The 21380-nt window shown below is 37.8% G+C and overlaps 1 protein-coding gene across 1 annotated transcript in view; it reads right to left on the bottom strand.

Annotated features, from left to right (window-relative positions):
• The window catches only part of gli3 (GLI family zinc finger 3), a 216674-nt gene that overhangs the window by 110345 nt on the left and 84949 nt on the right, over positions 1-21380 (bottom strand). Inside the window, exon 3 of the mRNA XM_053487870.1 lies at positions 10864-11100. Coding sequence (XP_053343845.1) covers positions 10864-11100 — 237 coding nt within the window. The remainder of the gene's footprint in view (positions 1-10863; positions 11101-21380) is intronic.

Raw genomic sequence — 21380 nt, 5'->3', positions numbered from 1 at the left:
AACTCTGATTGGTCCAGTTGTAGATTAACCTTCCCACGTTCATACAAGTCAGATCAGTACCAGTGGAGCACAAAAAAAGCTAATAAACTGACTAAAGAGGGACACAGACACAGTTAATGAACTGGAAGATGGAGTGAAAGTTTGAACAAAAAGAGAAAGACTCATTAAGCACCGTGTATTATTTGGCCAGCTTTAGACCAGTTTAACCTAATAAACAACCCATTACAATAAATCCAAGTCAGTGGGTAACTGACAGACAAAGGTTGGCCACATTACTCCTTTAAAAGGCATAAGTACACATCATCTCATTTTTTTTTGCTTTGTCTTTTCTTTTAAACACTAACACTTTCTTAAAAAATCTGAGAAAAGATCAAAGGAGACAAAAGAAACAAAGAAGGAAAGAGGAATAAAGACTAAAAGAGAGGCTCATGGCAACATTTTCTACATTGCTTTGATCGGAGTGCTGATGAGGTTGTGCTGGAATTGCATGCGTTCTCCCAGCCTATAATGACAATTAGGAAATAGAGTTACTCTTCAAGCAAAAAATAACCATAGAAAGGGATTGTTGCGCTCTTTGTTGCACATAGTATATCAGTAAAACTGATGATTATCCCCACCATATCACACCCAGAAAAAAAGTTACAGCCATTAATTGAACTGCAAAATATGATCATATATCATTAACATCCTTACAATTCATCACAAAGCCTCATGTAATAACCTTTTAAGTAGAGTTGTGTGTACAACTGGTGGTTTTAAAAACAAGTAAGGAAGTAGTCACATTGTTTGAATGAGGACTTATTGTTATGACAATTTAACTATAAGCTTCAAATTAAACAGAAGTATAGGGTTGATGTGACAGGCAATAACTTATTCACTCAATTGAATACCCTTTAAACCTCATCAGAAATGGCACAGATCAGACACACAAGCAAAAACAGGTCAGACATCAACCCCATACTTTATATTTAAAAAGGCTGATAGATTTCATAAAGTCAGACTATTTTCAAGGATGCACGAGCTCTGCATCACTCTTCTCTCTATGTGCTAGCTTAAATATTAGCTTTTTTTAAGGAAAAGGATGTTTTTACTACTCAGTTTCTCACTTATGTTATGGACAAACTAGATGCCATTACTACTGATTAAATCTTGCACTTAAAATATATATATATAATAAAAAAATAACTCTTGCTACTATTCACTGATGAAATATATGTGATATGTTACATGTAACAAATGAGGTGTAACATAGTTGATATTGAGAGCATGCTGGATAAACAATGATCCCCACACTTTGGTAGAAGTAGGTGTTTTCTTTGCTGATGCCCCTACTACATCTTTTTACTAATAGGCAGTTATACGTGCCACTTTTTTCACCTTTCCTTTTGATCTGAGCTTTTGCTGGTAACTCTGCTTTCTCATCTTATTGTTTGATTATCTTTCATTTAAAAAGACTGATAATCAAGTACAGTCTATTTGCACAGCAGCAGCCACATAATCTATATTAGATGCTTGTAAAATTAGGTCAATAAAGATGACATGCAGTTATTGATCTGTTGTTTTGTCTGTGCCTTGATGAGATAAGTGGCTTTTAATTTCTTATTCCTTCTTGGATGTCAGGTTTGTCAGGAATGTATATTCCATATCCAATGATGATATTTACTCTATATATTTTCTTCAAAAACATCTTGGTTTACCTATTAAGGGTTTACATGTTATAATATCGCACAATCATAATGCACGTCCCTTTGCTTCATTAGGCTTGAAATTTGTCATGATGTTCCCAAATTTAGTTTGTAATGCCTTTTTTTTTTTTTTTTTTTACCTTTTTCTTATTTTTTATTTTTTAAATAATTAATTGATAACCTTTATAATGTTAACATCAACCTTTAAAATAATATTTTAAGCAAATTATACTTTTAAAAAAGATTTTCTCCTTTAAATAATTATAATGCTCTTATCTTAAGTTAACCATGGCACTTTGCTCTAGTTCTACACCGTCTGTTTATTGTGCTGAAGTGACATGGAGTATGTTCAAAAACAATAGCTTGATTGAAAATAGCTAAGTTGAACTGTCTTTGTGATAGTAAAATTGGATAAGCATGTTATGTTTTTTTATTGGTTATCTTCTTTTACTCACTCACTCATCATCTATACCACTTTCTCCTGTATTTAGAGTCACGGGGGGTCTGGAGCCTATCCCAAGAGGCTTAGGGCACAAGGCGGGATACACCCTGGACAGCGTGCCAATCCATTGCAGGGCACACACACATACACTTACTCACACACTCATTTGTGCAATTTTGAAAACACCTATTCTATTCTGCATGTCTTTGAACTGTGGGAGAAAACCGGAATACCCGGAGGAAACCCACCAAGCACGGGGAGAACATGCAAACTCCATGCACACAGAGACAGGAATCGAGCCTGGCGGGAATCGAACCCGGACCCTGGGGGTGCAAGGTGACAGTGCTAACCACTACACCACCGTGCTTTTTTTGTCCAAATTTTTGTCACAAAAAGCACAACTAACAAATTTGTAATGTTTACTGTTTGACCTGCAGCTAGGTTGTGTTCTACTGTAATGTTCTATCACAGAATGCTTATCGAAATTCTCACTGGAGTACTGACTGACATCTTTAATCCTTCACTCTCTTACCTTTATTAGAATCACATGATAGACTTTAGTAAGTAGATTGCTCCTGCTTGGATTGAAACCATCAATTCAACTTGTAACTTAATACTGAATTTTCCGATAAATGGGCCACAGTCTAGTAAAATCCACAGTTCACTCTCCTGCCATCACCTTCAGCACTGGCAACCCCAGGGATGTGTCCTGAGCTCCCTGCTGTACATGCTACTAACGTATGACTGTTTAGCAAGATTCCTGAGCAGTTAGATCATAAAGTTTCCAGATGGCATGACTGTAGTAGGATCAATCCACAATAATGAGTCAACGTACAGACTAGAGGTGAAAAACCAGGGGTAGCTCAGGGGTAGGCCAGGGGTAGCTCAGTGGTTAAGGCATTGGACTACGGTTCGGAAAATCCCAGGTTCAAACTCCACAACCACCAAGTTGCCACTGTTGGGCCCTTGAGCAAGGCCCTTAACCCTCAACTGCTCAGATGTGTAATAAGATAAAAAATGTAAGTCGCTCTGGATAAGAGCGTCTGCCAAATGCCTAAATGTAAAAACCAGAGGATTGGTGCAGAGCAAATAATCTCTGCATCAGTTTGGGGAAGACGAATGGGATGATTGTGGACTTTAGGAGTAAAGGTCCCACTGCTCCTCCTCTTTTTTTCAGCGAAGCAGCTGCAGAAAAAGTCTCCGGTTTTAAATACAGTGAAACCTCGGATTGCAAATAATGCGGTTTGCGAGTGTTCCGCAAGACGAGCAAAGATTTTTAATAAATTTTGACAAGTCTTGGTTTATGAGTACCGAGTATCATTTATTGTTTTGATGGCGAGTGTCACAACTGAACGACTTGCTTTTCTTTTTTTTGCGCTGCAATTGTGGGTAACCGTCTCCCCTGCTGGGTCTTAGTGTGCGTCTCTTACTGGCATAATCAAAATCTGTATACGCGTGTACTGTTTACCATAACCCTGTGACCATGTGTGTGCGCATAAAACATATTTTATTTTGTGTCTGTATGTGTGTGTGTGTGTGTGTGTGTGTACAGCGCACGTGTAAAGCAAAAGCAAGTCTCACTAGAGAGGTTAAAAATCCATTTTCTCTCTCTGCTCAAGGCTTAGCGTGCGCTTTGCCTGCTGTCGCTTTGTCACAATTCTTTTCAAAGGTAAAGTGAAGGGTAATTTGTTTTATTTTTATTTACAGCAGTGATTCCATTAGTGTGTCGGAAGGGTAATTGCGTAAGACGAGAAGGGGGAAAGGAGAGCTTACTTTAGATTTACATATGAGGCGTCGTATAGGACTTAAATCAAACTTCACTCATGCACACACACATGAAACACATACACATATATGAAACAGTCATACATACATATATACTACTTACTGCTCAAACAACTACATATGAGATGTGCGCACATACACACAAACTCTCCGTCCACACACACCTATGAGATGCACGCACATATACACACAAACTCTCCGCGCACACACACCTATGAGATGCACGCACATACACCTATGAGATTCTCGGTGTAAACGGAAGTAATTTCAGTGTAACCGGACGTCATTTCATTACACTTTTGTGTAGATAAATAAATCACTCGTTATCTTCTAAACTGTCCATTAACGGTCTATTTAAGAAACACTACTACTAATCAGGAAGAATGAAATTCATAGACATTGAAATTTCTACACCCTATGCCCTACACCCTACTTCCTACACAGGAAATGTCTGTTAAGGGAACTTTACTCTACAAAATTCCATTATTCAGAACACCATGCAACGTAACTTCCTCCTTGCGTTACCATGGTAACACAAGCACCTCGGATACCAGTCGCTGCTGCTGTGGAAATTTCACGCTACGGACATTAAATATAGAATATTTATTGAAACAAAAACTGATACCATTAAAAAATATATAACATATTGAAACTTTTATAACTTATGAATAAATTATTCAATTAAGTTACATGATGTGCAGAGATGTATTTATTGATTTATTTATTTTTTACAGATTACTAGCCTATATAATTGAATTAAAATGTAAATTATTGTGTCCTATTTATATGATATTGTCCTCGATAATAATTATAATAAATATATATATTAGTTTTCAAGTTCAATTTTTTCACACTCCAGCGATACGTAATGACTTGAAAATTAATTATTCCCTTTTCCGCTAAACTGAAGATTCATTGTTCACTTGTTCCCTACAGCGCTACAGTTTTGTACGCGTCGCCTAGGTGTGTCTTTATGTGTGCGCGCATTTCATAGGTGTGTGTGCACGGAGAGTTTGTGTGTGTATGTGCGCGCATTTCATAGGTGTGTGTGCACGGAGAGTTTGTGTGTATGTTCACACATTTCATATGTAGTTGTTTGAGCAGTAAGTAGTATATATGTATGTGTGACTATTTCATATATGTGTATGCAAGTGTTTCATATGTGTGTGCATAAGTGCATGGCTATACGGCGCCTCATATTTACACACACACACACACACACAGCATCTGCGCACAAAACGGAAACACCTATCTGTCGGGATTTATTTTTCCTTTTTTTGAAAGGTAAAGTGCGGGTTAATTTGTTTTATTTTTACTTAATATTTTGTGTTAATTATTTTTATGTATTTTTTGGGTGGGCTGTACAGTAATTAAGAGTTTCCTTTATTTCTTATGGGAAAATTTTATTTGGTTTACGAGTGTTTTGGAATACAAGCCCGCTTCCGGAACGAATTATGCTCGTAATCCAAGATTCTACTGTAACCATGGTTTATCAACACAACCTACATTATAACGAAAGCCCATCAATAGCAACCGGAGATTGAAGTGTGTTGGTCTCAGCATTCTACACATGCGTGGTAGAGAGCATCCTTGCTTCCTCTATTACAAAATGGTGCAGGAATTGCTCTGCTGCTGACAGGAAGGCACTGCAGAGGGTAGAAAGTCTGCTTAAAAAAAATCACACACAGTAGTTTTCCATTTACTGAAAACATCTTCATCAACAGGCAAATGGTCTCAAAGTATCAAAGCCAGAACATCAAGGCTAAAAGCCAGCTTCTTACCAGAGGCTGTGAGTCTCATGAACTTCCTACCTGATTGACTGACTTCAGTGGCCTGAAGTAGACTTACTGTATTTATTATGGAATACTTCTATTTTTAATGCTGTTGGAATCTTTGATTTTGAAGTTAATTCGGAGGTTAATAAGTATATCAAATATATTACATACTGTACTGTATACTGTTTTTTGTTTATTATATTGTAGCGTTTTACTGCCGGAAAGGATGTTGGAGAGACGAGTGAGCTTAATTGCTGCCCAATGCAATGGCTGGGAGTACTTTATTTTGCACACAGCATGTGTATAGCATGAGCTATATTAACACGAGAACCACATATGAGCTTATTAACACGAGAACCACATCCAATTTAGCCTTAGCATAAACCAGAGCACATTCAACAGGTCACACACACCCCACACACAAACATGGCCGAAGCCCCCAGCCCAAACAACCTTTCCCAACAGTGTGAGCACATAGAGAACCCCCGCAAGGCATGACGGTCGACAGCCGCCGCCCCGCCTAAGCCACACTGCCCCCACTCGAGCTGTGACCGTCCCTGGTCACCATGACTCTTCTCAGTCGTGGAGGCGTGGAGGCGTGAAGGCGGTTGGCGCTGGCTCTGTGAACGCTGGGGTCCTTTTGTGGAGGAGGGAGGAGCGCAAACATTGTCCTGAGGCGGTCCGGCCTCCGCAGAGTTCGACGTTTCGCATTTGACCATACACTCCATAGGTGCCCCCACCTTAAAGTCCTGCAGCGGTGCCCGCAAGTGCTGGGTGGGGCCCTTCTTTGCCGTACAGAGGTCGCATCGGTGGACAAAGAGTTTACTGTCGTTATGAGCTCGGGCAGGAGAAACGAGCGCGCAAACACCGCAGAGTTTTATTCACCCCGCAGTGTCCAGAACCGGAATGTCCATGCATGAAACCGAGTACACATACCTGCAAAGCCCTTGGTACCAGCAGCTGAAAGCATTCGCCCGCGCTGCGTGGCCGTTCCCAGCGGCGGTAGAGTAACCCTTCGTGCAACGCTAGGTAAATGAACTGGGAGCGAAGAGCTTTTACCTCTCGCCCTAAATGAGCAACTGCGGTGTAATACGGTCTCACGCCCGCTTTAACCAAATCTAGCAACCTATGCAGAACCGGATCCTTCTCCTGCTCGGCAATGAGCTGATCACGGTCCAGCTGTGACACAGGCGAAGCAACTATGGGTGACGCTCTAGATGATGCAGTAACTCAGGTGCACGCCGGCTCGGACAGCTGATCACCGCCAGAGAGCCTGGAGGACTGCACGGGGAGAATGTTCGGAGACGAGGGTTCTACGTCCCAACGGCGTTCAAATCACTCGCAGTACGGACCACGGGCTTTGCTGCCAGGCCGTCGGGATAAAGCGCCGGCGTTAGCATGTAGGTTTACCGCTCTGTCTGCTACCAGTAGTTCCGCCCCCCCGGGTGTGTGCTACCAACACGTGCGGCTGTGGTTTGGGCATTAGCAACCTGGCTAACCCAAAGTTACCACGCAGAGTTTCGTCAGTTAGATTCAGCACGCACACCATCTCTCTAAAATGTCCAGCCCCAAAATTCAATCCTGCTCGATGTCTCCCACAAAGAATTCATGAGAGTGCATCCGCTCACCTATTTTGACTCGGACTGTGCGACACGCCCATACCTTCACGTAGCTTCCAGTAACGGTGCTAAATTTGAAGACCGAGCGCCCCTGAGCTGCGGGTGGTCGCTCGGCTCTTTCGCCATGATGTTCTGCCATTATGGGTTTAGCTCACTCGGCCTCGGGCAGTGCCTCAGAAAGGGAAGCTGGTGCCGCTAACCAGACGAGCTAGCTTTTTCTGCTTGTCGTGCTTGAATTCCGAAAAGCCAGCAATGCAATGGCTGGGAGTACTTTATTTTGCACACAGCATGTGTAGCATGAGCAGCACATTCACACAAGAACCACATCCAATTTAGCCTTAGCAGAAACCGGAGCACATTCAACAGGTCACACACACCCCACACACAAACATGGCCGAAGCCCCCAGCCCAAACAACCTTTCCCAACAGGGTGAGCACATAGAGAACCCCCGCAAGGCATGACGGTCAACAGCCGCCGCCCCTCCTACGCCACAATATATTATATATTATAACTATATAAAATAACACACCAGTTTTCAGATGGGATGGGGGGGGGGGGTAAATAAACTAACATAGGATCTTGTGTTTTGCATGAAAATAGAAATGAGCAAGTTTGACAAAGTTACCAGAAGAACTCTTCAGCATATTCTTCAGCATGCTCAGTAACACCTTCCAACTGTTTCACTTATAAAACTGCACAAATAGCACAATCTAACACAAATAGGACCATCTAACATTACTGTTTATTATTTCAAGCTAATAGTTTTCACACCAAATATTGACTGTGTATATTTTATTACTCTTCAGTGCTCTTTTTAGAAGTTTCCTTAATGTAGAAACGTTTGTATGTTTGTAAGTCATATTTGCTTATGGCAATTTTTGTATGTGCCAAAGATTTTTGCACAGTACAATGAGTAAAACAGATTTTAGGTTTTACTGAGCATGCTGGAGAATGTGTTCTTTTGGTAACTTTGCCACACTTGCTCCTTTCTATTCTCTTGCAAAACCCAAAAGCCTACATTAGGTTTTTTGTGTCCATCTGTAAACTCATCTGTCATGTAATATATTGCTTTCTTTACAGACAAGTAAATATTTTTTCTGTAATGTTATTTATTTATTAACTTTTAATTTCTGTTTGGAAATTATTTTGTACATAATACAGACATGATATAACAAAATTTGTACTAAAGGTAATACGGTGTGTAGGACTTTTGCACAGTACTGCGTGCGTGCGTGTGTGTGTGACAGAGAGAGAGAAAGAGTCAGGGCCATGCATTTTGGAACAAAGACAAGGAGCAATCCAAAAAGCCAGATTCGACTTTGCCAGAAATCTTTGCCAGATTCTTTGGACTGACGAAATCAAGCTTAACTTGTACCAGAACAATGGGAAGACAAAAGTATAGAGAAAGAAAGGAACAGCTCATGATCCATACCACATTATCTGTCAAACCTGGTAAAGGCAGTGTTATGGCATAAGCATTTATGGCCGCCAACAGAACTGGGTCACTTGTGTTTTTTGATGACTTGACAGTTGATCAAAATAGCTGCTGTATACGGCTATGTTTACTGCTCAAATTCAACCAAATGCTGCAAAAACACTGCTTCATAGCAAATTGAGAATGACCCAAAACATACAGTGAAAGCTACCCAAGGCAAAGAAACAGGATATTCTTCACTCACTATGTCAGTCAACTGCTGCATCAGCATGCTTGTCACTTACTGAAGACAAGACTGAAGGCAGAAAGACTCACAAACAAGCAGCAGCTGAAGTCAGCTACAGTAAAGGTCTTACAAAGCATGTTGAGGGAGGAAACTTAACACTTGGTCATGTTCATGGGTCACAAACTTCAGGCAGTCACTTCAGTCACTTCAGTTAAAGTATTTTTTTTATCCAAGTATTAAAAACAATCCATCTTTATTATGTTAGTTTGGCCTACAACATTATGACCTGTGTGTGTGTGTGTGTGTGTGTGTGTGTGTGTGTGTGTGTGTGCACTTAATAGTCAATAAATTACACTCCTTTAGCACGAATTCCTGCATTAATGTGGCAAGGCATGAAGGCGATCAGCTTTGGCACTGCTGAGGTAATACTGGAGACCAGGCCCAGTATTTACTAAGCATCTCAGAATCACTCCTAGGATTCGTGCTTGAAGTTCGTTTAGGACCAAATGTATTCGCAGCTCAGAGTACATGAAAGTTATTCATGAAGCTTCCTACACTTACTTATGAGGAGTAGGACTAGCTATGTGAACTGGACAGAAGATGTGTCCAGCAATTTTTTAAACCATCAATGCCACCTGTCAGTTTGCCACATTTACCCCTGAGGAGTATAAAAAAGCAGTGGAATGCTGTGTTAATCACTCACTCACTCATCTTCTATACCTAAAAATCTCTTTCCCACACGTATCTCTGTCTGAATGCCATTTCTTTATTACTCCTTACCAGTTAGGACACCGCCAAAGCTCTCCTACTTTTTGGTGAAGATAGGAAAGGTTTTTCTATTTTAAGAATGTTACTAAATTGCTTTTATTCCTACTCTTAATAGTAGAATCAAAATTACAATAGAATTTTTGCCCACTTAGGAACAATTTCCTACTCTGAGATGCTTAAAAAAATATGTGCCCAGGTTGATTTTATAGCAGCCTTTAGCTCATCTGTATTGATCGGGCATGTGTTTCTTATCATCCTCCCTTTTGACTATACCTTACAGATTCTCTATGGGGTCCAGGTCAGACGAGCTGGGCGGGCCAATCAAGTACAGTAATATAATGGGTCAGCAAACCAGTTAGGAAAAGAGTATGTCCATAAAGCTTGTCAGCAGACAAAAGCATGAAAATATCCTGGTAGATAGCTGTGCTGACAAAGGATGTAAAAAACATAACACCCCAAATCATCACCAATCCACCAATCATGGAAAGTTCACTTCAAGAAACTTGGATTCTCTGCTTCTCCACTCTTTTTCCAGACTCTGGGACATTGATTTCCAAATTAAAAACAAAAATTTGTTTCATATTAAAAGAGAACTTTGGATGACTGAGTGGTCCAGAACTTTTTCTTTTTTAGTCCAGGTAAGATGCTTCTGTTTTGTTTTGTTTTTCAAGAGTCAGGAGTCAGAATGAGACAGTTTGGGCCCAATTCGAAGTCTACATAATGCAAAATCTAAAATATTTTTTTATCCTTATTCAAATCTAATAATGAAAAAAATATTTTAAATGAATAAAAAAATATGCATAACTTACTATCTATAAGAAAAAATATTACATTATATATATGCAACAATGTTTAAGTAGGTGGTTCTCCTCAAACTGACATCCACAAGATTACCAGTAACCAAGGCTTCCCAAAAAGAGCATCACTCTTGCCAAAGCATCACACTGCCTCCACCAGCTTGACTGTCTGATCACCTCCATGCCAAACATTTTCAATGACTGTACCATTATAAAGATTTTGGGATATTGTATTTTATGATATAATACTGTCACCTTTAGTGTTATTATTACTGTAGTATAGTGTTAACAGCATATGCTTAAATTCTACACTACTATCATGTCACTTACTATAGTGATGGTCCAGGTAGCCATTTCGGGGCTCCATTGCAAACAGTGTACCCCGGTAAGGGAGTGTGTGTTCAGGAAGGTAGGGCATGGAGGTATGCAGCTCCTTCTTCACTAGCAAAGTTTGCTCATCTGTGGAGGTGGATGGCTCATCATTCGAGCTCTGGCCTGGAACTGGTGGCTGTCCGCTAATCACACTGTGCCTCTCTCGCTGATAGGGAGAACTAGAGCTGTCATTATCTATTAGGAGTAAAAAAAAAAATGAATTGTATTATTTACATTTAAAAAAAAAGGTCAGAGTAATGTAAGAAAAAGAAAGATTTTAGTCCCAGTCACATGGTTTCCATCAAGAGTTCAGGAGTATCTGCAAGCATTAATGTTATGTACTTGATAACATTAATATTGTTTAACTGTCACCTCTTAAACCTGCTGTGGAGAAGTCCCAGGAGATCCCAGCAATCCCAGGAGCATTTTCAGAAATTCCTAAACCAACCTACCTGATGTCAACAACCATTCCAAGTCACAAAGGTTTTTATCAGGTGTGATGTTTGAAATTAACTATAGTTGAATGTCTATATATCTGCACACTTTTATGTATTTTGGTGAAGTTGCATCCATAAATAAGTGATTGTCCAGCTGTTCCTAGTAAAATGGAGAACCAGCAAATGACAAAACTTATATTATAGTCAGAGCTTTTATTTTTTGTTTAAATTAGTAAGCTATGTGCCATATAATTACGTGTATCCATTCTTTTTGGGACATTGTGTCTGCACTAAGATATTGCACCATATGCACAATTGGTCTTTCTCTCTCTCTCTAGCCTGAGAAATAAAACAGGCAAATATCCCAGCAGCAGTGATATGAGAATTTCCTACAATCTCTTTCTCTCTTGCTTACTCACTCTAAGCTTTCTCACTTTTTAAAATACCATTGAGGGAGCAGCTGAGATTTTTCCCTGCATTCCAAACTGCCCATTAAGTGTCCTCATGGGTAGTATCAACACCCAAAAAGCTCCCTCTCTCCATCACTCCACTTTTTTCTTTAGTTTGGAGAGACTAGGACTTGTAATACCTGACTATAAAGGATTGTGTCTTTTATAGTCTATGAGCTAAATAACATTTCTTTTGACTGCTTAGTTTAAATGGGACATTTTATGTAAAAATTTACTATTTAGTCATTTTCAGACCTTTCCAGTGTGCAAATGCAAATAAAAACATGAGGAAAAACATTCCTTGCTGTTTGTCCTTTTTCCTTTTGGGTATTGCCCAGGGCTTAGGCAAAGAAATTAAATGTTTCCCCTATTCTTACCACACATTACGAGTTACCCTCCCTCAACTTGTTGCTCAGCACTAAGCACTGCCGTTCTCTGTGGGGTGTGGCTTGACAGTAGCTCATTTACATAGATTTATGTCTTACTTTAAACCACTTTCAGTGCATCTCATCGCCTTTAGTTGCTATAGTACAAAAATGTATTATTTTCTGATCTTAGTACTTCAGGGCCTTAGAATACACATATTGCAGCATTTCTTATATTAGTGCCAGAGCATTAAGTAGTGAATAAGCCGGTTTTCAATAAATAATTAAATATTTTACTCAACCTGTATCTAGACATCCACATGTTTATTGAATTATTGACTATGAATTATAAATAGTACACAATTTAGATTATATTATCCAGTAAAAATTGCAGTAATGTTTAAAAGTTAGTACCTCTTCTTTTAATTCCATGATTTTTTTTTTGTGTTTGGAAAAACATAATAAAAATTATCTGATTGTAGCAAGGTGCCCTGGTTGTGGTTGCAAAACATGCCCAAAATATCACCCAATCACCACCATGCTTGACAGTCTGAATGAAGTGTTTCTGTTGAAATGCTGTTAGGTTTTTACCAAACATGGCACTGGTTGTATTTTATTAATACTTTGACCCATTATGACCAAATGATTTTTATATTATGTTTTCACACAAAAAAACACATACTTAAAAAAGAGCATGATGGAATCCATAATAAGATCACAACAATTAACAGTTTGAAGAAAAGGCACATGATATCATTTGATAGAATACTGTATGTGCTATTGCAACATTCATTTATTCTCTATACTGCTTATCCTGCGCAGGGTGTTGGGAGACCTGGAGCCCATCCCTGAATCCAAGACCAAAGGCTGGATACACCATGGATGGGGTTCCAGTCCATTGCAGGGCCATGAGCAAACCCAGAAGGCAGGATTTGAACCCTAAATTCTGGAGGTGTGACACCACACATAATAAAAATAATGTAGTGTAAATAAAATGTAAATAATATAGTTGTGTTGGTTACATCCCTAATATACACCTACAGCCCTCTTTAAGTATATAAAAAGTTTAATTTCATAATAGTGCAGTCAGAACAAGTAAGGAATCTGGGAATAATATGGGTATAGACTCAAAGAAACTGGGCGAATAAATATAAGAGAGGAAACTGTCTGTTCAGGTCTGTTCATGACTGACAAGAGTGGAACCTGATGTGGTTTTCTGCTATTGCAGTCCTTGTTTTCCAAAGGGAAAAAAATTAAAAGAGCTCTCAAAAGTGTATTTGTTTCCCCAAGACAACTGTGAGGTCTGTGTGAAACCAAAAAGAGATGTGTAACCCTTGAATACCAGCAGCAGTAGTGGCAGTATTTTATGTATTATTTCTCAAATGACACCATGGAATTACTCTGTATTCCCCTTGGTGTTGTTACTTTTGGCCTTCCAGACCTAGTGTCCCCACAGCCTCACTTGCTTACAGTATTAAAGCTCTGCATCAGAATAACTATAACTGCCGTCACATCACTGGCTGATTAGATAATTGAATTAAAGTGCAGTTTTACAGGTGGTACTAATAAAGTGTATGGTGAGTGTATACTGTATATGTAATTCCATTGTCAGTTATGTTTTAAGTATTTAATCCTATATTGCACACTCAGTGATCTTATTACGAGAATAATGGCACTTACACAGCTAAAGCTGGATTAATAGGCCTGCTCCCCTAAACTCTAATACTCTCAAAATGGAATTTAAAAAGCAGCCTATTCTTACCCTCTACAACACACATCTAGACATTTCTAAATGGATGTTTTAAAAGTTTTCTAAAAGCATATCCCAGAAGTGAATGCCTATTTTTAGACATACAGGAGTTATGATTTTTATTTAAATAATTAAAAAAAAGCAGAGCACATACAACTTCCAGGCATAATTAATGTAAAAAGTAATATTATTATGCAATCATTGACAAAAAAAAAGCACAAAATACTATACTAATACTTGGCCTATTTATTTATACATGAAAATGGGGCTATTGATTTCCGACTTTAATATTGTTTTTGCCAGTTAACCTAAAGCAGCTTGCCCAATTTCTATTATCTTATGCCTTCAGAGAGCACTGGTCCCCAGCCTGCAGTGACTGCTCCAAAAATATAGTTATGATACCATAGCTATTGCAGTACAATAAACACTCAATTAAAAGCTAGCTGCCAACTGAGAGTGTATTTCTTTCAGATACACTCACTGAGCATTTTATTCAGAACACTGTACTAATACTTTTTAGGGTGTTTCATTGGTCAAAAAAAATACATACATTCTTTGTTATACTGTATGGATTTCACAATGAGGAGATTACTTTGAGATTTTTTCCCATGTCAACATGACTCCCATCCCTCTTGATTTTTCAGGTGCACCATCATGCTGCTAATCCTGTTCACCCACAAATTTAAAAGTCCACTTGGTTTAGATTTTCTGACTGGGAAGGTACCTGAAGCAACTGATAAATATTTCGATAAAAACATTTTGACATGCCATGTGCTTTGTGGTCAGTGTCTGCTTTTCTACATGGTAGAAGTCGTAAAAAAATTGGAAACTTGTGGCCACATGGTCAGGGACAATATTCAAATAGTCTGTGGCTTTCAAGCAATAACTGAATGGTGTTAACAGGCCATGAAAACATTTCACACACTTTTACACCACCTTCACCAGCTTGGACTGTTAACATAAGGAAGTTTGGGATGATTTATTCATGCTGTTGGAATCAAATTTTGACCTTAGCGTGACCTTGCCTCAACAGACAATGATTCAACACAGCAAGCTACATTTTTCCAGTTCAAGGTAAAAAGCACTGTCCAGCTTGGGTGAGTCTATACCAATTGTAGCCTTTGCTTTCTGATCTTAGCTGACAGAAGTGGACCCATCTGAGTTGAAGATATTTTTCTGCTAACCACAATTGTAAAAAAAAAAAAAAAAAAAAAGTGGTTATCAGAAGAGTTACAGTAGCCCTTCTGTCATTTTTTCCAGTTTGGTCATCCTCAGTTGACCTCTCTCATTAAAGAGGCATTTTTATCCACAGAACTGCTATTCACAAATTTTTCTTTCTTTACAGCATAATTCTGAGTAAATTCTTGCGTCAATTGTGCACAAAAACCCCAGAAATTCAGCAGTTATAGAAATACGTAAACCAACCCGTCAGACACCGAAAATCATTCAGTGGTCAAAACTAGGGATGCACCGAAATTTCGGCCGCCGAAAATTTTCGGCCGAAATAGCATTATCGGTTTCGGCCGAAACGTAAGAAAGCGCCGAAAATAAAAGCCGAAATTGTCGCCACGCCTCTCCCATCCTCCCGCCTCGTTCGCGCTGTCATTACATGTTTTTTAATGAAGCCATTTTCGGTTTCGGTATCGGTTTTCAGCCAAGTGCATCCAAAAATTTCGGTTTCGTTTTCGGCCCAGAATTTTCATTTCGGTGCATCCCTAGTCAAAACCAACGAGATCACAATTTTCCCCATTCTTATGGTTGATTTGAACATTCTTTAAAACTGCTAGCTGTGCTTTGAATGGTTTTATTTCTTGCACTGCTGCCTGAATAAGTAGGTTCAGAGGTTTTTCAAATCAATTGTTTCGTGATATAGAAATAGTAAATATGAACCCTTTAATGTCAGGTTTATTATAGATATTCATATATCTCATAGACTGTTATTCAGTAAAAAGTATTATTTAGTAACTACAAGAAAAATATTCTATTAAAAAAGTGTGGCATTACTGAAACCATTGTTGTGCCATTGTTTAACTACAACTCCCAGAATCCTACATGGCCTGCAAAAATGGCAAGTACCATATGAAGTTCTCACAGTCATGTCACAAGTTACATGACCTTATGTTTCTTTGTTGGCAAGTGTCCACCTGTTTGGCAAGTTTGGGAGAGGTGTACATGTTCATGTTGGTGCCTTGCTTATCTTACTGTGAGGTTGCTGCCTGATTAAAATGCTTTAAAATCCTGCACCAGTCAGAAGTTAAAGTTGATTGCTTAAGAGAACTTGAGGTACACACTATACTCACACTCATATCAATAAACCAGATTTACATGTGTAAAATTGTTAACAAAAATTCACCTTTTATTTGCTTTTTATTAATAAAATAATAAAGCAAAAATGCACAACTGGCCATGGATGAACAGAGCAGCTGTTTCAGTCCATGTAGTAAAATTCCATAAAATGTGATGAAAGAAGTAATTTAGCTTTATGTACACATTACCAATCAAAAGTTTGGAGACACCTTCTAATTCCATCGTCTTTACTGATTTTTATTTTTTTTATGTCTCATTCTATAATTATGGGAACATTTCATATCAACAAAAAAGTGAATAAATCAGTATTTTTTTAATAAATAAGCTAGATGTCTCTGTAATATACCTCCTAATGTGCTAAAATCATTAACTGCCAAGCTTAAGCTCAAGAGACTTTTTAAAATATTTTATAAAAAAACAACAACATTTGATTAATTATTTTGTCAGCTGTGGTATGGACAAATTTTCATTACAGTAGATAAAACGTGATACACATGGTAACACATTGTTTAGATTTTTTTTTTTTTTTTTGGATATTCTGCATTGGTTTAGAGATTTTCTGTGAAAATATGAATTTTAAATCTTGTAATGGACATTTTGTTTGATGCTTTTTTTAACATAAATCCACAAAATGCTAAATTTATGGTTATTCATCATGCTTAGGTACGACTTCCCACTCCAGACATACCTCTCATCTTTTTTGTTACAGTTTAGCCAACAATTAAAAGATTTATAACACAAAAACCACACCTAACACAGTTGATAGGCAAATTACCACAGTTGACAAGAGTAACACATTTTACAGGACAGAAACCCTTCTGTAAGATAAAAACTTTGTGTTATGCCATTAAGCTGATGAATTCAAATAAGAAGATTAAAAAACATTACACCGGTCAACAATTTTTTAAAACTTAAGCATAGCAAACTTATAGATTAAAAAAAAACATAGTGTAGTGTCTATTTAGTGTAGATGTGTGTCTGATTAAAATGACACATACAGTAAATCATTATTTAACAATTGTCATTGTCGCAAGCAGCTTTACACAATCAAAATAATTATTTAAGTCACTTAAATAATTAAGCACTCTGGGGTGGAGTAACTTGGTTCTCTATCACTTTCTTTCTCTCTACTCTGGCATTGGGCTCTTCTCCAATATGATCATTTCATTCTCACTCAAATCTTCCCTTGCTTTTTGCTTCCATGCCACTACTTTTTGTGTTTCTGTAAATATGCAGTCCTTCTCTCAGGATCAGGACCACACCGAGCCCTGTACTGACTTCTCAGCAGATAAACCCATTTCTATATTTTAGGGAGCCAAAATACAAATTACTCTAAAGGAGTACTCCATGAAATCATTGTGATATATAATATAAATCTTAGACTTTGTCCTTTCTAATGCAAAGCATGTTTTTAGGCAATTCCTATTTAATTACTGTGTAATTTCTGTTTAGTAACAATTGTTTATAAATGTTTTTATTAACAGCACGCAATGTGAGGATAAATTATGATAATGAACTGCCAACATTGTCAACTGTGTTAATCACTGTCAACTGTTTTACAGCTAATAGGCAACACAGTTGATATTTCGTCCATTTTAAGCATAATGCTAATTGCGGACCTCGGACCATCCACCACATAACCTTTATCAACTCATGTTTTTTATGCACTTCCACAGCATATTGGTAACTACAGTATAACATCTAAATCAAGTTTACAAGAACATTGCAGTTGACGAATAATTAATCCTCTCCATGTACACACAATATTGATAAAATGTTTAAGAGGAGGAGTAGAAACTTACCACACTGTCTTCAAATCTCCCTCCTAAAAAGGAAGTGAGATCACATGATGTTGGACTTGTGACTTTGGAGCAAACCATTGCTTATTAATAGGGAATTTTCCAATGGGTAAAACAGTTGATAGAGATTTCACGAAGTGGATGATATAATTTAAATGAATGAGCAAAATTGTTTTTGAAACACGTTTCTTATATTTGAATCATTATTTTGAACAAACATTTATGAAAATTGTTTACAAAAACATGTTCAGTAGTGTTAAACTAAAGAGCCAAACCTCCGACAGCACAAAAATGGCAAATTCCAGCAAATTACAGTATATGCTTTTTTTTTTTTTTTTGCAAAATAAATGATGATCTATTGACTTTTTGGATTGAATTAAAAAAAAAATTAGGTCTGATATAAAACCCATCCTTGCTTTAAGTAAGTAGTAGTAAAACTGATAAATACAATTATACCCCTAATTATAGAATAAGCACTTCATTAAATATAGACATATGCAAAATATGCAATAACCTCCTTTGAACAGTTGATATATGTGTCTGTTACTTATGCTGAGGTGCAGTTAATTGGTGATTTCTGAGGCCGTTAACTCTAAATAAACTTGCAGCAGAGGTATGTTTGGTCGTCTTTCCTGGGAATGTCTTCATAAGAGGTTGATGAATTTGCAAATGTACTTACAACACTCATTCACAATCTTGATTTGAAAATTTTGCCCTTAAATATGTGTTTATTCATGTCATGTAATACATCACAATACAGCATATTAAAAGAATATTTTATTGAGCTCTATTGTTTATCTCTAAATATTTTGCATTTCTCCAGTACATCTTAATCAAAGCTATAGAACATTTTAAACATTTTTATTGAAACATTTTTTTAATTAACACATTAATTAAACAAAATTATTTTTTAGATTAAAAACATAGAGCCAGCAATAAGAGCATTACACATTAAACCTTTGACCGATCATGTCCTATTATCATGTAACATTTTACTAACTCAACAAAAGCTATATCATAATAATTAATAATATATCATAATATATCTTTTTTTTTTTTTACAAAGATGTCTTATCACAAGTACATTATGTTTAACTCTATTTGGTAGTAGGGGCAAAAATTTCAATTCCTTATTGCTGTCTGTGTGCTGTACTTATGTCTATCGCAGAATACTGTCGATTGGTCTTGCTAACTGGCAACATGTATGTTTTATGTAGAATCTGAGACTAAAATGTGCACAAACCTGTGCCTGTTGTCTACTTTTGTCATTGTTTGCGGCATGAATGTGAAATTTTAAATTCAGGGGAGTGTAGGCAAGCTTATAAACATTGTTAATGAATGAATGTATATACTGTACTATGAACTGAATATACCACCTTGCATTTATATTTAAAAAAAAAAACATTTAGTAAGTAACTGTCATGCAGTGCTTGGTGTACGCATGTGTGTATGTGTCGGGGTGTTGAAGAATTTAATTTTGTGGTGATAGGCACATTAATGGAAAACCTTATATTTTTGAGCACCCTAACTAAGAAGTCAAACAACCACATAGCACCAAATAAATAAATACATAATCTTTGGTGTCACCACCGATTTTAATGCCTCTGATGTTGGTGCACAGTGAGCTCTGATTCTGTGACTGTACAAGTCAGATATACATATCCATTTGCATTAGCTGAGTTGTTTTCTTTCCTAAATTTCTCTTTGTCTTAATTTGCTCTCTGTTTGTGTGTCCCATCCTCTTCCCCCAATCCTCAACAAGCACAAAGACTACAGGACTGCTCTCTGTGGACTGGGTGGAAAGCAAAGATAAAGCAAAATAGAGAGAGAATTGAGGGGTAGAGTAGTCAGCTCTCTCTCTCCCTCTCTCCCTCTCATTCTCTATGGTGATTGAATTTCTTAACATCTTTTCAAAAAGCGCTTAAATGCCTGGAGGCCAGAGGAAGAAACAAGCTAATGGTGGATAGGGAGGCCTGAACAAATTTCAGAGGCCTTCCCTGCTCACGTTTGAGGCTTGAAAGCGAGCTCCTGCCTTTCAAGCTTCAAAGTCCTCCTTCCTCCCGCAGTGTCACTGAAGGATTTGAAAAGGAGGTAATTGTGCTCACTGCAGCCATGATCACAGGCCCCTGTTCTGGCTTTAGTGTTTCACTAGCTCTCTGTTTCTCTGTCCAATCTTTCTTTCCCTATCACTTTCTCACTTTCTATCTGTCTGATTTCCTACCATGCTCTCTATTTTTTAGCAATTTATAGTTTGTCTCAAATCCAAAGTCATTACTTCCTTATTCTTTTCTTTCCCCCTCACAACCTCTCCCCATTTCCTTCACTGTCTTTCCAAGTACCCATATTGTCCGTTTACTAGAGGAGTGCCTACAGTACATTGTAAAAACCCTGGCCTCAGATCCTGTAAAAAAAAAATAAAAAAACGGCTAAACCCCATTCTTACAGAAACCTGGCTTTATTAGTTTATTCGGGATACAGCTATTGAGGTAACATTCCACAAAATGCACCATCAGGATGGGAACAGGAAAGGAGGGGGCTTAGACATTACTCATCTGATTTAGAGTATCTGATTGTTCAATGGAGGCACATTTATCTTTTGCAGGAGTTTATTCTGATCTAATGTTAAGGCTACCTCAACTGTTGGGTACTTGTACAGTGCCATAAACCACTAGCAGAACATAACAGTGGGTGATTTTAATCATGCTGATTAAATAATTTAGTACTCCATAAATTCTATCTACACATGAAATGTGCTACTAGAGGATTTGCTAGGTTTATTGGACAAGGTTTATTCTAATGTTAAACATGGCTACAGGGTTACATCATTACCTCACTTGGGCCAGTCTGACCACATGTTCCTGCTTCTGGCACCAACATTCAAGGAAAAAAAGCTATTACAATAAGAAGTCTATGAAAAATGTGGCCTGAAGAAGCCTCTTAACAGCTAAAGGACTACTTTATAAGAACAAAGTGATTACACTGCAACCATAATGAGTTATGTCAAGTATTTTGTTATATGGTAACCAAAAGTCCTGAATGACAAGAGAGGTCCAGAGCTTGCTGATGGATTTTAAATCTGTCCTTATCCCAGTCTACTGTCCCAGCCTGCAAGTCCAATTAACAGTCCGAATGGCTACTGCCCAATGATTTTCACTCCTGTCATTTAGAAATGTTTTGAGAAACTGTTCCAGAGTCATATCATAAACTGTCTTTCAACCAACATTTGACTCATATCAGTTTGCATAAAAAGCAAATAGATGTATGGTGCATACAATAGCTACATCTCTCCACATGACTCTGGTCCATTGAGCATCAGGATGTCAGGCTCATCTTTACAGAATTTAGCTCTGCCTACTGCCTATATACTA

Source organism: Clarias gariepinus, chromosome 26 (assembly GCF_024256425.1).
Source record: "Clarias gariepinus isolate MV-2021 ecotype Netherlands chromosome 26, CGAR_prim_01v2, whole genome shotgun sequence".
NCBI classification, from domain to species: Eukaryota; Metazoa; Chordata; class Actinopteri; order Siluriformes; family Clariidae; genus Clarias; species Clarias gariepinus.
Note: the sequence above shows the minus strand (reverse complement) of the source record. Positions and strands in the feature narration are given on the sequence as shown.